At 48.8% G+C, this 14,745-nt stretch overlaps 1 protein-coding gene across 1 annotated transcript in view; it reads right to left on the bottom strand.

Moving 5' to 3' along the window:
* LOC137615384 (ectopic P granules protein 5 homolog) overlaps positions 1-14,745 on the bottom strand; it is a 109,371-nt gene that overhangs the window by 25,696 nt on the left and 68,930 nt on the right. The window contains exons 29-30 of the mRNA XM_068345202.1: positions 7,245-7,375; positions 5,106-5,229 (exon numbers count right to left, since the gene is read on the bottom strand). Of these exons, the coding sequence (XP_068201303.1) occupies positions 5,106-5,229; positions 7,245-7,375 (255 nt within the window). The remainder of the gene's footprint in view (positions 1-5,105; positions 5,230-7,244; positions 7,376-14,745) is intronic.

Raw genomic sequence — 14,745 nt, 5'->3', positions numbered from 1 at the left:
AACTCGCTAACTCTTTTCGCCGAGGCCAGGGCTAAAAGAAAAGCTGTTTTAAGGGTGAGTTCTCTGTCTAGTACGTCCCTGAGAGGTTCGAAGGGCGGCTCTGACAGAACCTTGAGAACTCTGGCTAGGTCCCACTGTGGAACTCGTACCTCCTGGGGGGGGACATGATTGTTCAAAACTGCGGATGAGCATAGAGATGTGCCTTGAGGCTCCCAAGTCAATGCCCCTAAGAAGGAAGACTTGACTTAGGACTGCTCAAACTCTTTTGATGGCCGGAATGGATGAACCCACGTCGTCTCTCAGGTACACCAGAAAGTCTGCAATGTCCTGGATCGACGCCCCTAAGAGCCTGATGTTCTTGGACGCACACCACTTCAGGAAGACTGCCCACTTTGCCTGGTAGACTACTGCCGAGGAACGCCGGAGATAACCCGACATCCTTGCCGCGGTTCTCGATGAGTATCCTTCTATCTTCAGGAGCTTCTCGATAACCTCCACGAGTGAAGGCGGAGGGATCGAGGGTTTTCGTGCCACCTGTGAAAGTGAGGTTGACGCAGGAGGTCTGGCCTGTTCGGAAGCGGCCAAGGAGGACGAAGAGCTAATTCTTTTAGGTCTACGAACCAGTCTCTCTCCGGCCACCAGGGCGCTACCAAAGTCATTGACAGGTTGGACGACACTCTCACTCTGTTCAACACTTGTCCTCGAACGCTGCTGACGGGTCTGGGATCGGAGAACAGAACACGGGGAGTTGGGCGTTCAGACGTGTGGCGAATAAGTCTATCACTGGTGAGCCCCACATTAGGATGACTGCCCGAGCTACCTCCGGGTGTAGGGTCCACTCTGAACCTATCACTTGACCCGCCCTGCTGAGGCCGTCGGCCATCACGTTCCTCTTTTCTGGGATGAACCTTGCCGTCAGTTCTATCCCTTCTTCAGTCGCCCACTCTAACAGTTCCGTGGCTAGGGCGCATAGGACCCTTGACTTCATGCCTCCCTGTTTCTTTACATACGCCACTACTGTGGCGTTGTCGCACATTAACGCCACAGTGTTTCCTCGCAGGAAGTGTACGAACTGTCGACACTGCCTCAGAACCGCTATCATCTCCAGGATGTTTATATGGAGAGACGCCTCCTCGCTGGACCACTGTCCTTTTGTCGATTCCCCTAGCAGGTGTGCTCCCCAACCCTCCTTCGATGCGTCCGTGAACAACAGCATCTCCGGGGGATCGGGGGCGAAGGGCATACCCTTCTCTGTGCTCGACCTGATGTTCCACCAAAGAAGGGTCTCTCTCGTCTTCGGGAGGACTGGGACTATTTTGTGGGGCTCCTTGCCTTGGGTCCACGACTCCTTCAGATTCCACTGTACCGGGCGGAGCCTGAGCCTCCCTTGCGGTTCCTATTTTTTCTAGCAAAAACAGATGATCCAGTAACTTCTGCCAGTCCTTGGCCCCCTGGGTTGTCCCGTCAGGAAGGGTTGAAGGATATGTTCCAGGTTGGCTAACCTCTCCCCAGAGGGGAAAGCTCTTACTAACTGGGTGTCCAGGACCATCCCCAAGTAAGTCATTCTGGTGCTGGGGACTAGTTGGGATTTCCCTAGGTTGCCCGTGATCCCTAATACCCTGCAGAGGTCAAGCAACATAACACCTTGTTCCTTCAGTTGTTCCCTTGAGGCAGAAAAAAGCAACCAGACGTCCAGGTACCTGAGCAGTCGTATGCCTTTCTCGTGTGCCCATACCGAGATCATGGTGAACACCCTCGTGAACACTTGCGGGGCCGTCGAAAGGCCGAAGCACAGGGTTTTGAACTGCAGGACCCTGGACTCCTACTTGATTCTGAGGAACTTCCTGCTGGAGGGGTGCACGGGGATTTGAAAATAGGCATCCTTGAGGTCGAGAGACATGAGGAAATCCCCCTCCCTCAAGGCTGCTAGCACAGTCTTGGGGGTGTCCATTTTGAAGTCTGTCTTTGAGACGAACTTGTTGAGGGCTGAGAGATCTATGACCGGCCTCCACCCTCCTGTTGATTCCTCCACAAGGAAGAGCCTGCTGAAGAAACCCGGGCCGGGGTTCTCCACTCTCTCCAAAGCTCCCCTGGCGATCATGGACGCTACTTCCTCCTGTAGTGCCGACCTCTTCAAGGGGTCCTTTGGAACCAGCCACTCGGCCCGATGGGCTGGGATGAGAGGGGGAGGCTCTTCTAGGAAAGGGAGTCTGTAGCCCTCTTTCAGGACCGTCACCGTCCAGGGATCCGCACCGAGATCCCGCCCTGCTTGCCAAAAATGTCTGAGGCATCCCCCTACTAGGGGCTCCTGAAGGAGTAGGGGGCCTCTCTTCCTACCTCCTTCTGGAGGAGCGGCCAGAGCGACCTCTCCTAGAGATACTGTAGGAGGGTCTGAAGGCTGACTGAGGGGCTTCGTTGGTCCTACGGGTGGTCTGCTGAGAGGTTTGAAGCCAAGGAGCTGACGGTGGGTCTCTTCGAGGCAGCAAAGGGGCGGACTGGGAGGAGTGAGGGACGTCCGCTGAGGCTCTTCTAAACACGGGCTTCCTCATAGGGGGGGCGGCCTAAGGTCCGTGTCTCTCACTCTCCTCCCTTTCTCCATCGTATCCTCCACCAATTTGATGGGGAAAATGTCGTTTCCCCACACGGAGGAATTCCTCAGTCTCCTAGCTTCTCTGTCCGGTAACTTCCGCACCAACTTGCTAAGGACAGTATCCCTCTTTCTAAATACCCAGTTCGTAGCCATAGACAGGGACTGGGACGACAAAAACTTACACACGGGGGCAGTGGTGGCCCTGTCTTCCGAGGCTCCCTGGTTCAGTGAGGTCACCGCTGTTCTACCGCACGGGGTCCGCCGCGATGCCCTACTGGGACGTAGAAACGTTTCTGCGATTTCAGCCCTGGAAGCAGCCTGGAGGAACTCTGGCTTCTGGGGGCCTCCGCCAGTCCTGCCAGGTAGCTATCTATTTTCTCCATCCCCAACTTCACGTCCGGAGCGAGAGGGAGAGACAATGAAGGCTTTTGTTGCACAGGGTTGACGACCATTATGGACAGTCCAGAGAGCACGGCCTTTGCTGCTGAGGGCTTAGGTTCGTCTAATTGGTGGTGTCGACGAATTAGGGCCAGAACCTTACGGTAGGAGGAGATGTCGTCAGACGAGCACTCCCCTCCTTCCACCAGGGCGCCCGTCACCAGTTCCTCCGTACGGGGGTACTCCGTGACGGTAGGAAAGGCAATGCTGGACTAGTCTGCCCGTGGTATGGGCTGCCCCGTGGGGACGAAGGTATCCGTCATGGGAGTACCTTGTTCCACGGGGGACTCCGTGGATGGGGGATCCATGCGGACCGACGGGCACCCTTGGTGCTTTAGGAAGGCCTCCAAGGTGCCCGTGGTCGACGCTAAGCCTTCCTTCATAAGATACCCGTGGTATGGGCTGCCCCGTGGGGACGAAGGTATCCGTCATGGGAGTACCTTGTTCCACGGGGGACCCCGTGGATGGGGGATCCATGTGGACCGACGGGCGCCCTTGGTGCTTTAGGAAGGCCTCCAAGGTGCCCGTGGTCGACGCTAAGCCTTCCTTCATAAGATACCCGTGGTATGGGCTGCCCCATGAGGACGAAGGTATCCGTCATGGGAGTACCTTGTTCCACGGGGGACCCCGTGGATGGGGGGATCCATGCGGACCGACGGGCGCCCTTGGTGCTTTAGGAAGTCCTCCAAGGTGCCCGTGGTCGACGCTAAGCCTTACTTCACAAGAGACCCGTGGTATGGGCTGCCCCGTGAGGACGAAGGTATCCGTCATGGGAGTACCTTGTTCCACGGGGGACCCATGCGGACCGACGGGCGCGCTTGGTGCTTTAGGAAGACCTCCAAGGTGCCCGTGGTCGACGCTTCATAAGACGTACGTCCTTCTTAATAGAAGAAGAAGCGGAGGCCACCGTTGGGTTAGTCACTATACGGGGGGCCTGGTTCGACCCCTCTTGCCGGGCGACTGGTCCGAAGGAGGAGGAAGGAGGATGAGACACAGAAGGCGAGGCTCTAGGGAGCCACCCGGAAGCGGCCGCGGCTGTGGTAACCTTAAACAGCTCGCTCCGGGGCACTGTGAGGTTCACCCACTCCTTGGACTTGCTCTTCTTGGCTTTCTTCTTAGAGGAAACGTCCAAGACTGCGGGGGGAAATCCTCGACGTTTCCCAGGTGTGGGAGGCTGCAGAAACATGGTGGGTAGCGTAGACGAGGGAGCGATTGAAGTACCTGAAATAAGCCATGATGCCGGGGAAGAATCCACACTTGGATTCCCCTACATAGGATCTTCCGAGGAGACGGGACCTGCGGGCACCAGGACCTCGCCTCCTACCCACACTCCCGTACTACTCTCAGGCCCCACACATGCCTGCCCCACACTAGACACTTTCCCCACAGGAATATCAGACTCATGGGGAAGGGCAATGGGCCTCTTCCCCGCAACGGACTTACCTCGTCCCCTACTCTGGGTAGGGGAAGAAGGACGGGAGCTACGGTCTGCCAAGACTTCTGGGGAAACCACAGGTGACGAGACACTGGATTCCTTAGGCAACTTCTTAGCCACCGCCTTCTTCTTAGTCCCGAAGAGCAGCCACTTGATCTCACTCCAGTTAGGACACTCCGGGCACGTAGAGGCAGGGGAACACACTTTCCCCCTACACGTGGAGCACAAGGAGTGGGGATCAATCTCAGGTTGATCCAAAACGCAACGCTAATACACCCAGAGACACAAGGATGCAAAGGGAAAGTGAAAGGGAAACACGTGGGTAACACGCGGTAAGCACAAAGGATCGGGGGACACAAAGGGTCTCACAGGTAAGAGAGAGCGCGGTGAGATGTTGATCACGCCGCGACCAGAAACTTACTGACGATTCGACCTGAGCTAGCACGCTGCTCGACCCCGGGTCGTCTCAGGGCACGTATCACACTGCCTGAGGTTGACCCCGTAGAAAACGGGAAGAGGGTAAACTATACAAAAAGCTGGTTGGTTAGGTAGAGTTACCAGTAACTCCTAAGAAGGTAGTTCTAGGTAAGTAACCGTGTTGGAACAAACTAAGATTTAAACCATGTTATAAAATAGTCTTACCTGTCTAACACTTGGTTCCATTGATATTCTGACTAGAAGATTCAGCAAACACTGATGAAGCTTAGCAGTAGCTTGCACAGGATCACTAACGACTATATTGGCAGGATTAACGGCACTATTATGTCTGAAAGAAACATAAGCAGCAGCAAATTCTAAGTTACAGTAATGATGACAATCTCTTCTCTTCTTGTAAGAATTACAAATTGTGAGTAAAAAATGTAAAAAAAGATATATTTTTTTTTCTAGGCAATATCTACCAAATCAAATTGTCAAAATAAGTGCGGAATTTCAACCCCCCCAAGGTACAGTATTGTGTTTGACTCTCCTGCGGATAAGGAATTCCATGGACAAAAAATTACCATAAACTCTTTAGATGTTATTTTTTTTTTAATCTAATTGTAAACAGCCTTAAATATATTTATTGCACTTTAATATGAATAATGCACTACAGCAATGCAATGTACTATACATAGTAAAATTGTATAGTATATTACAATAAAGTTTTACAATAGCAATTACATAACCCCACCTATATATCTCTCTATTCAAATAAAGAGAGATAAGTTATAAAACTTAATTGTTCTTAGTTTATCATAGGATTGAATAATTTTCAGGTTAAAAAATAATGACGAAAAAATTTACATAAAATTTCTGATATTGTAATGGCTCTAAATTTTTTTTTATATATCTTTTAAAGACATAAAATGACTTTCAATATGTTCAACTCTATTTAACATTCTTTCCCATGTGTTTAAAAGATTTTTAGATACTTCCCAATCTTTAAAATCAGTCTCTAGGTGGGGGAGAGGTGTGAGGGGGGGGGGTATCTTTGGCTCTGGGAGAATGGATCACAACCTGTCTTTGGAAGACTGTTTCTTTATTTCTTATCTCACTTTTTTTCTTAGACCATGTATGATTTTTAAAATTTGTACAAATCAGTGAACCATGGATAATGAACTCCATGGTTGGTAAATGCATAGAGGAGTACAGTCTTTAATGTATTCACATATCAGAGGTATCCAAAACATCATATTAGGTAATGTGGGATATTTATGTAATGGATCCAACTTATTATCAATACTTATTAAAATCTAATTTGAAATTAATCAGAAATTAAGATACATGATACATTACATATGTCATTCTTAGATAAAACATAATTTATGTCTTAATTTCATAAAGATCCTAACAGGAATAAATTCCATGAAATATGGATTTGGTATTTTTATATAGGTTACTTGGGGTCTGTTGTTGCAGCAAATGGTGGAGTGGAAGCAGATGTACGTCAGAGAGTGAATGAAGGATGCAAAGTGTTGGGGGCAGTTAAGGGAGTAGTAAAAAACAGAGGGTTGGGCATGAATATAGAGAGAGTTCTGTATGAGAAAGTGATTGTACCAACTGTGATGTATGGATCGGAGTTGTGGGGAATGAAAGTGACGGAGAGACAGAAATTGAATGTTTGAGATGAAGTGTCTAAGGAGTATGGCTGGTGTATCTCAAGTAGATAGGATTAGGAACGAAGTAGTGAGGGTGAGAACGGGTGTAAGAAATGAGTTAGCAGCTAGAGTGGATATGAATGTGTTGAGGTGGTTTGGCCATGTTGAGAGAATGGAAAATGGCTGTCTGCTAAAGAAGGTGATGAATGCAAGACTTGATGGGAGAAGTACAAGAGGAAGGTCAAGGTTTGGGTGGATGGATGGAGTGAAGGAAGCTCTAGGTGATAGGAGGATAAATGTGAGAGAGGCAAGAGAGCATGCTAGAAATAGGGATGAGTGGCGAGCGATTGTGACGCAGTTCCGGTAGGCCCGGCTGCTTCCTCTGGTGCCTTGGATGACCGCGGAGGTAGCAGCAGTAGGGGATTCAGTGTTATGAAGCTTCATCTGTGGTGGATAACAGGGGAGGGTGGGCTGTGGCACCCTAGCAGTACAAGCCGAACTCTGTTGAGTCCCTTGCCAGGCTGGGAGGAATGTAGAGAGAAGAGGTCCCCTTTTTTGTTTCTTTTATTTGATGTCGGCTACCCCACAAAATTGGGGGAAGTGCCTTGGTATATGAATGTATATAGGTTACTAAGAGGACCATAAAAATGTTAATTCAACAAGGGCTTAGCATGCAAATATGATAAAATTTCTTATCTCATACACAGAGGAATTTGAAGGAGGGTGTGATGAACAATGGGACGGCAACATTGCTTGAATATCATCGTTCCAATTAATCTGGACAAGGACTCTCCCAATAAAACTATGGCACTCTGGTAAATACTGCTCCACAACCTGAAAAAAGTAAGTTGAAATTTTCATTTCATATTACTTCACATCTTTTAATTCTAGTGAATGACTGGTCACTCAAAGAAAGAATTAAAAGCGAAAAAAAAAACCTGAAAAAAGTCTTCTTTGGAAAAGCCCACTACTTTACAACAGCAGCAAAATACTTTTGAAATTGGAAATAATACATCATGGCCTTAAGATAGAAATATGATCATAAGAATTTTACTTTTTTATTTTAGCCACAATTTGGAGGGCTAACCCAGTCATATCATAAGTAGCTCCTACTATGAATGACCGATTCTTAAACTACAGTTGTCTGGGGGAGCTTGGTAAAAGTAAATTGATATACTGTATGTACAAAATATTTCACAAACTATTTTACAGTAATTCAAACAACATATAATATAGAATAACATTCTAAGAAGTCACATAATTCTCTAAAACCTCTTTTCCAATAAAGCAGAGGTGAGAATTAATAAAAATCTTGAAGTTTCTCGAAAAAAAAAATGTATCTTTACTCCAAAAAATTAAACTTTTTTATTGTTTGTATAAAGAAAACAAACTGTAATAAAACAAGGTTGAGAGTTTAAAAATTGGTTTCTAACTATGAGCCAAGTATTTAAACCATCAAGTTATCATGTAAAATAAACAAGCTGTGTCAACCAAAAGTCAAATAAAATAAATCCAACAGAAAGCCAAAAATTTACTTTGCCATTAACAATAACAGCATTACATTACACATTATAGAAACCAACTTTATGCTTTAATAATATCCACAGTTATAATATACTTGGTCAAGCTAAGAATGCAAATCAGATGCTTCTCTATCTAAACCACTACAGTATTTGTCCTGTGTAGGAAGGCTTAGCCTGAAGAACAGGGAGCAGCAGGAATAGGGTAGCCCAGTTAACTGATCGCACAAAAATTCTTCTTTCTGTTTTTTTATTTTGTAACTTCCTAAGGTTGTACTTAGTTTCAGGTTAATACCCATATGCATCTTACTCTTTGTACTTTATCAGTACTGATCTCTTAATTTAAGCCAACTTAACACACATATATGACTCTAATGGTAGATTTAACATAAGAATCTATTTGTAAAATTAAAATGAAATTTTCTTTACTACTATACTTTGATTTTTTTAAGGGGAAAGAAGAAAAATTTCCTATTCTCTACAATTGACAGCTTCATTGACTTTATAAGTAAGTCCAGAAATAATTCAATACCTTAATTTACTTTCTGAGATTGAGAATCCCCTGTATCATTAAATTATTTGGATACAACTTTAAAGTCTACTTCATAACCTTAATAAAACTAATTTCCTAAATTTATATTTCTGAATATATAAAAATACCTTAAAAGATTGCAATCTGATATCTCATATTGCTCATTAACTATTTTCCTAACATGATTTAACCAAAACTTCTCTTCTTTTAGACATTCTCAGGGAAGGCTATAAAGCACCTTGTTGTGAGTGGTACTCGTTAAGATACAAATCGTTTAATATGTATCATCCCATAAAGTGGTACAGCATTAACATTTGGTTATACGAAATGTACATTTGTTATACCACCTGCTGACGTTACTTAGCTAACTGTCTGGCAAATTTTGCCTGTATAGCTTTCCTTCTTTTTAGACCACAACAAGTTCACTGGTTACGAAGCTATGAAGGTGACTGCCTTCACTCCTGCTAACACAAGGTTGCCGAAATTTTTTCTTGGTCTTAGATTCGAAAGATCCAGAGAGGAAGTGAAGTAAGCGACTGTCCTGGACCTGTGGTCCACCCAGGTGGTTACTTTGAGGCTAGCCATTGTTGTGGTTTCCATATTTGTAGCCTCTGTGGCAGAAAAGATTGATTGTTGCCCTTACAATCTTTCTACTGACATGGTTGGTGAGTTGTAACTGCCGGGTAAACGGGTTGACAAGAAGGTATGGCTCCCTCTGACATGTAAAAGCTTCTAACCTAACCCAACCCAGTCTAGAAAGTATAGGAAACAGAAACTTAAAACCTATTGGCAGGAAGTGAATTCCTCCATCTACAGACCTGGTTATTAACATTATGTACGGCCTTTTTGGTCAGTTCTGACCATGGAAGTAAGGAGAGTCTGCAAACCTTGCAGTGCTCCGAAAAGCCTGTCAATGGATATTTTCCCTCCTGTTACTGGTGCTCTTACAGCTTCTGCCAGGCTGCTGATCTGCCTCAGTAAGCTCAGCACCTTTAGAAGGGTAGATTCCAGTTTTGCTTTCTCTATGCTCTTGGGATCAATAGCTCTCAGGAGATGGAGAGAGTACTGGGGTCTTCCCATGAGGATGAGAGCGTGTGCTCAAAGGAGAGTGATTGTGTGAGAACTACAGTTAACATAATCCATCGTCTCAATGTTTTTTTAGTTAAAAACTCTCTCCTGGATCTGAAATTTTTATACCAATGTAATAGCTTTGTGGAAAAACCAAATTTTAAATAAAAGTTGAAAATTTATTAACAATATCCCTTTTCTAGAATTTTAAATCTATAAACACCCGAGGAACAAATTTAATGGCATTGATGTCTCCAAAATATTTTCCTAAAAGATACTTTTATTGTGATTATTCATTTAAATTGGATTGGATTATAAAATCCACAGCCTCCTTTAATTTTGATGTCCCTTATAGCTACTATTTTCTGGATTTTGAACATGAAATTACTGTATGAACATAAAATATTAACCTAGTTTATTAATATAAAAAATTTTAAGTAATTTTTATTTTTCCTAACATACTTACCTCGAACTACTTTCTTAGGAGTATCTAGGATCTCCTCCCAACCGACCAGAGTTTTGTGTAGTTTACCCCTAGTCCCGTTTTCTATGAGGGGTAACCTCAGGTGGGTGAAACATGCCCTGAGGCTATCCCCCAGGTCAGAGAGCATGCTTGCTCAGGTCTCGATCTCCAGTAAGTTCTTGATAGCTTAGGTATCTATGAAGTCCAGCAAGGCACTCGGGGTAGGATGGGCAGGCCATTACCCGAAAGTAGTTCGAGGTAAGTATGTTAGGAAAAATAAAAATTACTTAAAATTTTTTATTTGTTCCAACACGAATACTTACCTCGAACTACTTTCTTAGGAGACTTATACCTTAGGAGGTGGGAGTGTCCTTCAAGACCTAGAGACCGTGACGAGAATAGAAGAAGAACCTAGGTAGGAGATTAGGTTCTGCTGACCTCAAAGAAAACACGAGAACAAGGGAAAACTACGCAAAAAACCATCTTAGTGTCTATATAACTCACTTCTGCAAGAATCCTAGGAGACATGTCCTTCCAATGATAGTGTATCCCATGGCAGTTTCAGGGGGCTACCCGAGCCATTTCCGGTAAGGGAATAGGGGAAGGAAGAACAAGGGCTCAGGAAGGAACCTGTGTCTCTTGGACTTGCTACCCGCAGTTACCACTGGGGCTACGCCCTTAAACCATTTGGAGCGCGGAAATGACGGGACCGCGCGAGAAACTGCCCAGGGACTTTCCCGAGTAGTCCTTCAAGCAGTGAGCCGTAAAGGTCGACTGGTTAGACCAAGTACCTGGCCGCAGTCTTTGGCCCACTGCCATGTTCTTCTCAAATGTCAAAGAAGCATTTAGACTCCTAATGCTGTGGGGTCTGGGCTTTCTTGGAAAGGGGACCCCTGCACTACTGTAGGGCCCGACGATCACTTGCCTTATCCAGAAGAAGAAAGTGTTCCTGGAGACTGGGTCCTTCACAGTCCCGAGGAAAATGAACAGACTCTTGATCTCGGGATGAAGTCTAGCTGTCTTTTCTAAATACTGCCATACTGCAAGTCCCTCGGGTTGTCCGAGCGAGGGATAGCTGGTAATGGGAACAATTTCATTTTGGGGTCCCAAACAACTGGATTCTGAGTCTTGGCTACGAAGGAGGGTAAGAATCTGAAAGTAGGATCTCGCCAACCCTTCGAGTGTGAGATCTCGTACGACAGGCCCGGAATCTCACCTATTCTTTGCTGATGCCAGAGCTAAACGAAAGACTGCCTTGAGGGTGAGCTCCTTGTCTAGAATGTCTTTTAGAGGCTCGAAGGGAGGTTCCAAAATCAACTTCAAGTACTCTAGCCACATCCCCCTGGGCACTCAAACGGCTTGAGGGAAAAACGACTGCTCAAAGCTCCTGAAGAGCGTCGAGATCTACCTGGAGGCACCCCGCCTATGTCCTTCAGGAGGAAGACTTGGGATGGACATGCCCACTTCGTCCCTGAGATAGACCAGGAAGTCTGCTGTCTCGTGAATGGAGGCCCCTAATGGCCTGATGTTCTTCGAGGAGCACCCCTTAGAAAAGGTAGCCCACTACGCCAGGTACACCTCGACTGACGAACGCTTCAGGTACCCTGCCATCCTTGATGCTGGCCTCGACGGAAATCCTTCTTTTTCAGGAGACGCTCATAACCTCCACACGTGAAGGAGGGACCAAGGGTTTTCGTGGAATCTCTGGAAGTCAGGCTGCCAGAGAAGGTCTGGTCTGTCTGGAAGTGTCCCAGGTGTAAGGCATGCCAGTTCCTTTAGATCCGCGAACCACTCTCTCTCTGGCCACCAGGGCGCTACCAAAGTCACCCATAGGTTGGCCGTCCCTCTCATTGGAAGGCACCCTCGAACGCTGCCGCTGGATCTGGCACAGGAAAACCGAACACGGGGAGCTGTGCGTTTAGTCTCGTGGGGAAGAGGTCGAAAGCCGGCGAGCCCCACTTCAGGGAGAGGGTTTTGACCACTTCTGGGAGTAGGGACCACTCGGGCCCTACCACTCGACCCTTCCAGTTGAGGCCACCGGCCAGGACGTTCCTCTTCCCCGGAGAGAACCTGGCTGAAAAATTTAATTTGTTCCACTTCAGTCCATCCTAGGAACTCCATCGTGAGACTGCACCGTTCCTTCGACTTTAGTCCTCCTTGCTCTTTCACGTAGGCCACCACCGTGGCGTTGTCGCACCCCGGATACCCGGAGCTTCCCTGGGGTAGATGGACGATCCTCATCTCCAGCACGTATATGTGCAGGTTCGTCTCCTCGACTTCCCATTTACCTTTTGCCATTTTGTCGAGAAGATGAGCACCCCATCTCTCCTTGGATACGCCAGTGAACAGGAGCATCTCCGGAGGGTCGGCAGAAAAGGGCCTTCCCTTTAGGGTGTTCGTTCCAATTGCTACCACCCCAGGACCTCCTTCGTCTCTGGGGACACCAGGACTATCTAGCGCGGGGAGTCCTCTCAGTCTTTGCCAGACCCTGGCTCTCCTGGGTTGGCCCGACAGGAAGGGCCAGAGTATCCGTTTCAGGGTGTCCAGTTTCTCCACGGAGGGGAAGGCCCTCGCCATCCGGGAGTCTAGAACCAACCCTAGGTAGGTCATCCTGGTGGAGGAAATCAGCCGGGACTTCTCCAGGTTGATGATGATACTCCAGACGTTGTGGAACTGCAGGAGCTTCTCGTCTTGTTCCCTCAGTACTTCCTCTGGGACTGAAAGCAACAACCAGTCCCCTAAGTACCGAATCTGGCGGACGTCCTGTTCGTACGCCCAGCCTGAAACTGTTGAGAAGACCTTCGTGAAGCCCTGAAGACTGTCGACAGTCTGAAGCATAGGGTTTTGAACTGCCATGTTTTGGTACTCCAATTTACCCTTAGGAACCTCCTGTTGGAGGGATGAACAGGGACCTGGAAGTAGACGGCTTTGAGGCCTATGGACCTCAGCCATCCTCCTCCTTCAAGGTCGCTAGGACCGACTTCGGAGTGTCCGTCTTGAAGCCGGTGCTGTACACGAGTTGTTGAGGGCTGAAAGGTCTCCAGAACTCTGTCGCCTTTTCCACCAGGAAGAGGCTGTTGTAGAACCCTGGACTCGGTTCTCGACTGGTTCTACTGCCCCTTTCGCCAGCATTGCCGAGCCTTCTTCCTGCAATACTGCTACTCTCCAGGGGTCTCTGGATGCCAACCACTCCGCCTGTTGCTCTGGGATCCGAGGTGGAGGTCCGCTAGGAGGGGAAGCTTGTACCCCTCCTTTAGTACTGCTACGGTCCCCGGATCCGCTCCGTGGTCCCGCCATGCTTACCAATATCGTTTGTGGCATCCCCCCACCTGAGGCGCCAGCAGGAGTAGGGGGGCCTCCCCTCCTAACTCCTTCGAGAGCCGCGGCCTGAACGCCCTCTCCTGGAGTCTGAGTAGGAGGGTATGAAGGTTAACTGAGGAGTCGAAGCTCCCCTACGGGGGGCAAGGCAAGGGAAAGATTACGTGTGCCAACTTCTACATCCGACAGGCGGACGGATCCGAAGAGGCACTGGGCAAAGGTGCAGGGCTCCCTCTCCAGCAGCCACCGAGACAGGCACTGGAGAGGCAATAGCCCCGTTCGACCGGCTCGGGGAAAAAACCACTCTGCCTTCGTCACGGATGGAGCCGTCATGGGACTACCCACTCCCGGGGAAATCCATGGGGGTTTAAGCACCCTGCCATGTCAGAGGACTCTTCTGATGCTTGGATGGGGCTGGCCGGGACAATGGCACGGCTGGCCCCATCACGGATAGAGCCGCCGGAACGGAGGTATCCGTCATGGGTGCGTCAGCGGCCACCTCCAATGCTTGGATGGGACTGGCCGGGACGATGGAGCGGCTATCTCCCTCACGGATGAAGCCACTGGGACGGGGGTACCCGTCATGGGTCTACCTCTTCCCGGGGAGACCCTGTGGGGTTTAAGTACCCTGCCATGTCAGCGGCCTCCTCCGATGCTTGGGTGGGGCTGGCCGGGACGATGGCACGGCTGGCTCCATCACGGATGGAGCTGCCAGGACGGAGGTAGCCGTCATGGGAGTGTCAGCGGCTACCTCCAATGCTTGGATGGGGCTGACCAGGACGATGGCACGACTGGCTCTATCACGGATGGAGCCGCCGGGAGCGGAGGGAGCCATCATAGGTGTGTCAGTGGCCACCTCCAATGCTTGGATCATGGGTCTACCCCCTCCCGGGAAATCCGTGGGGTGTGAGTACCCTGGCTTACCAGCGGTTGACCACGAATCCTGCATGGAGCAGTCGTGGTACCGGGTATGGAAGCCATGCTGCCGGGTCGATCCAGCGGCTACCTCCGCTGGACGGATGGAGCTCCTGCGGATGTCCATGGAGCCACGGGCTTCCCCGTGCTGGCTGGTTGGTTCCTCCGTTCAGGGTTGGCCACCGAAGGACCGGAGGCCGGGACAAGGCTGCCAGTCCGAAGAGGTGACTCTCTCCACTGGGCGGGAGAAGTCGGAACCTTCGCGGGCTTATGCCTGTCGGAACGGGGGCCTCTGTCCTGGGTCCACAGCGCTCGTGCCGAGCTAGGTGGCCTTTGGAGGTCAGGACACAACTGCCAGACCGAAGGGGCAACTCTCTCCACTGGGCGG

This window comes from Palaemon carinicauda, chromosome 21 (genome assembly GCF_036898095.1).
Source record: "Palaemon carinicauda isolate YSFRI2023 chromosome 21, ASM3689809v2, whole genome shotgun sequence".
Taxonomy (NCBI): domain Eukaryota; kingdom Metazoa; phylum Arthropoda; class Malacostraca; order Decapoda; family Palaemonidae; genus Palaemon; species Palaemon carinicauda.
This window is presented reverse-complemented; position numbering and strand designations above follow the sequence as displayed.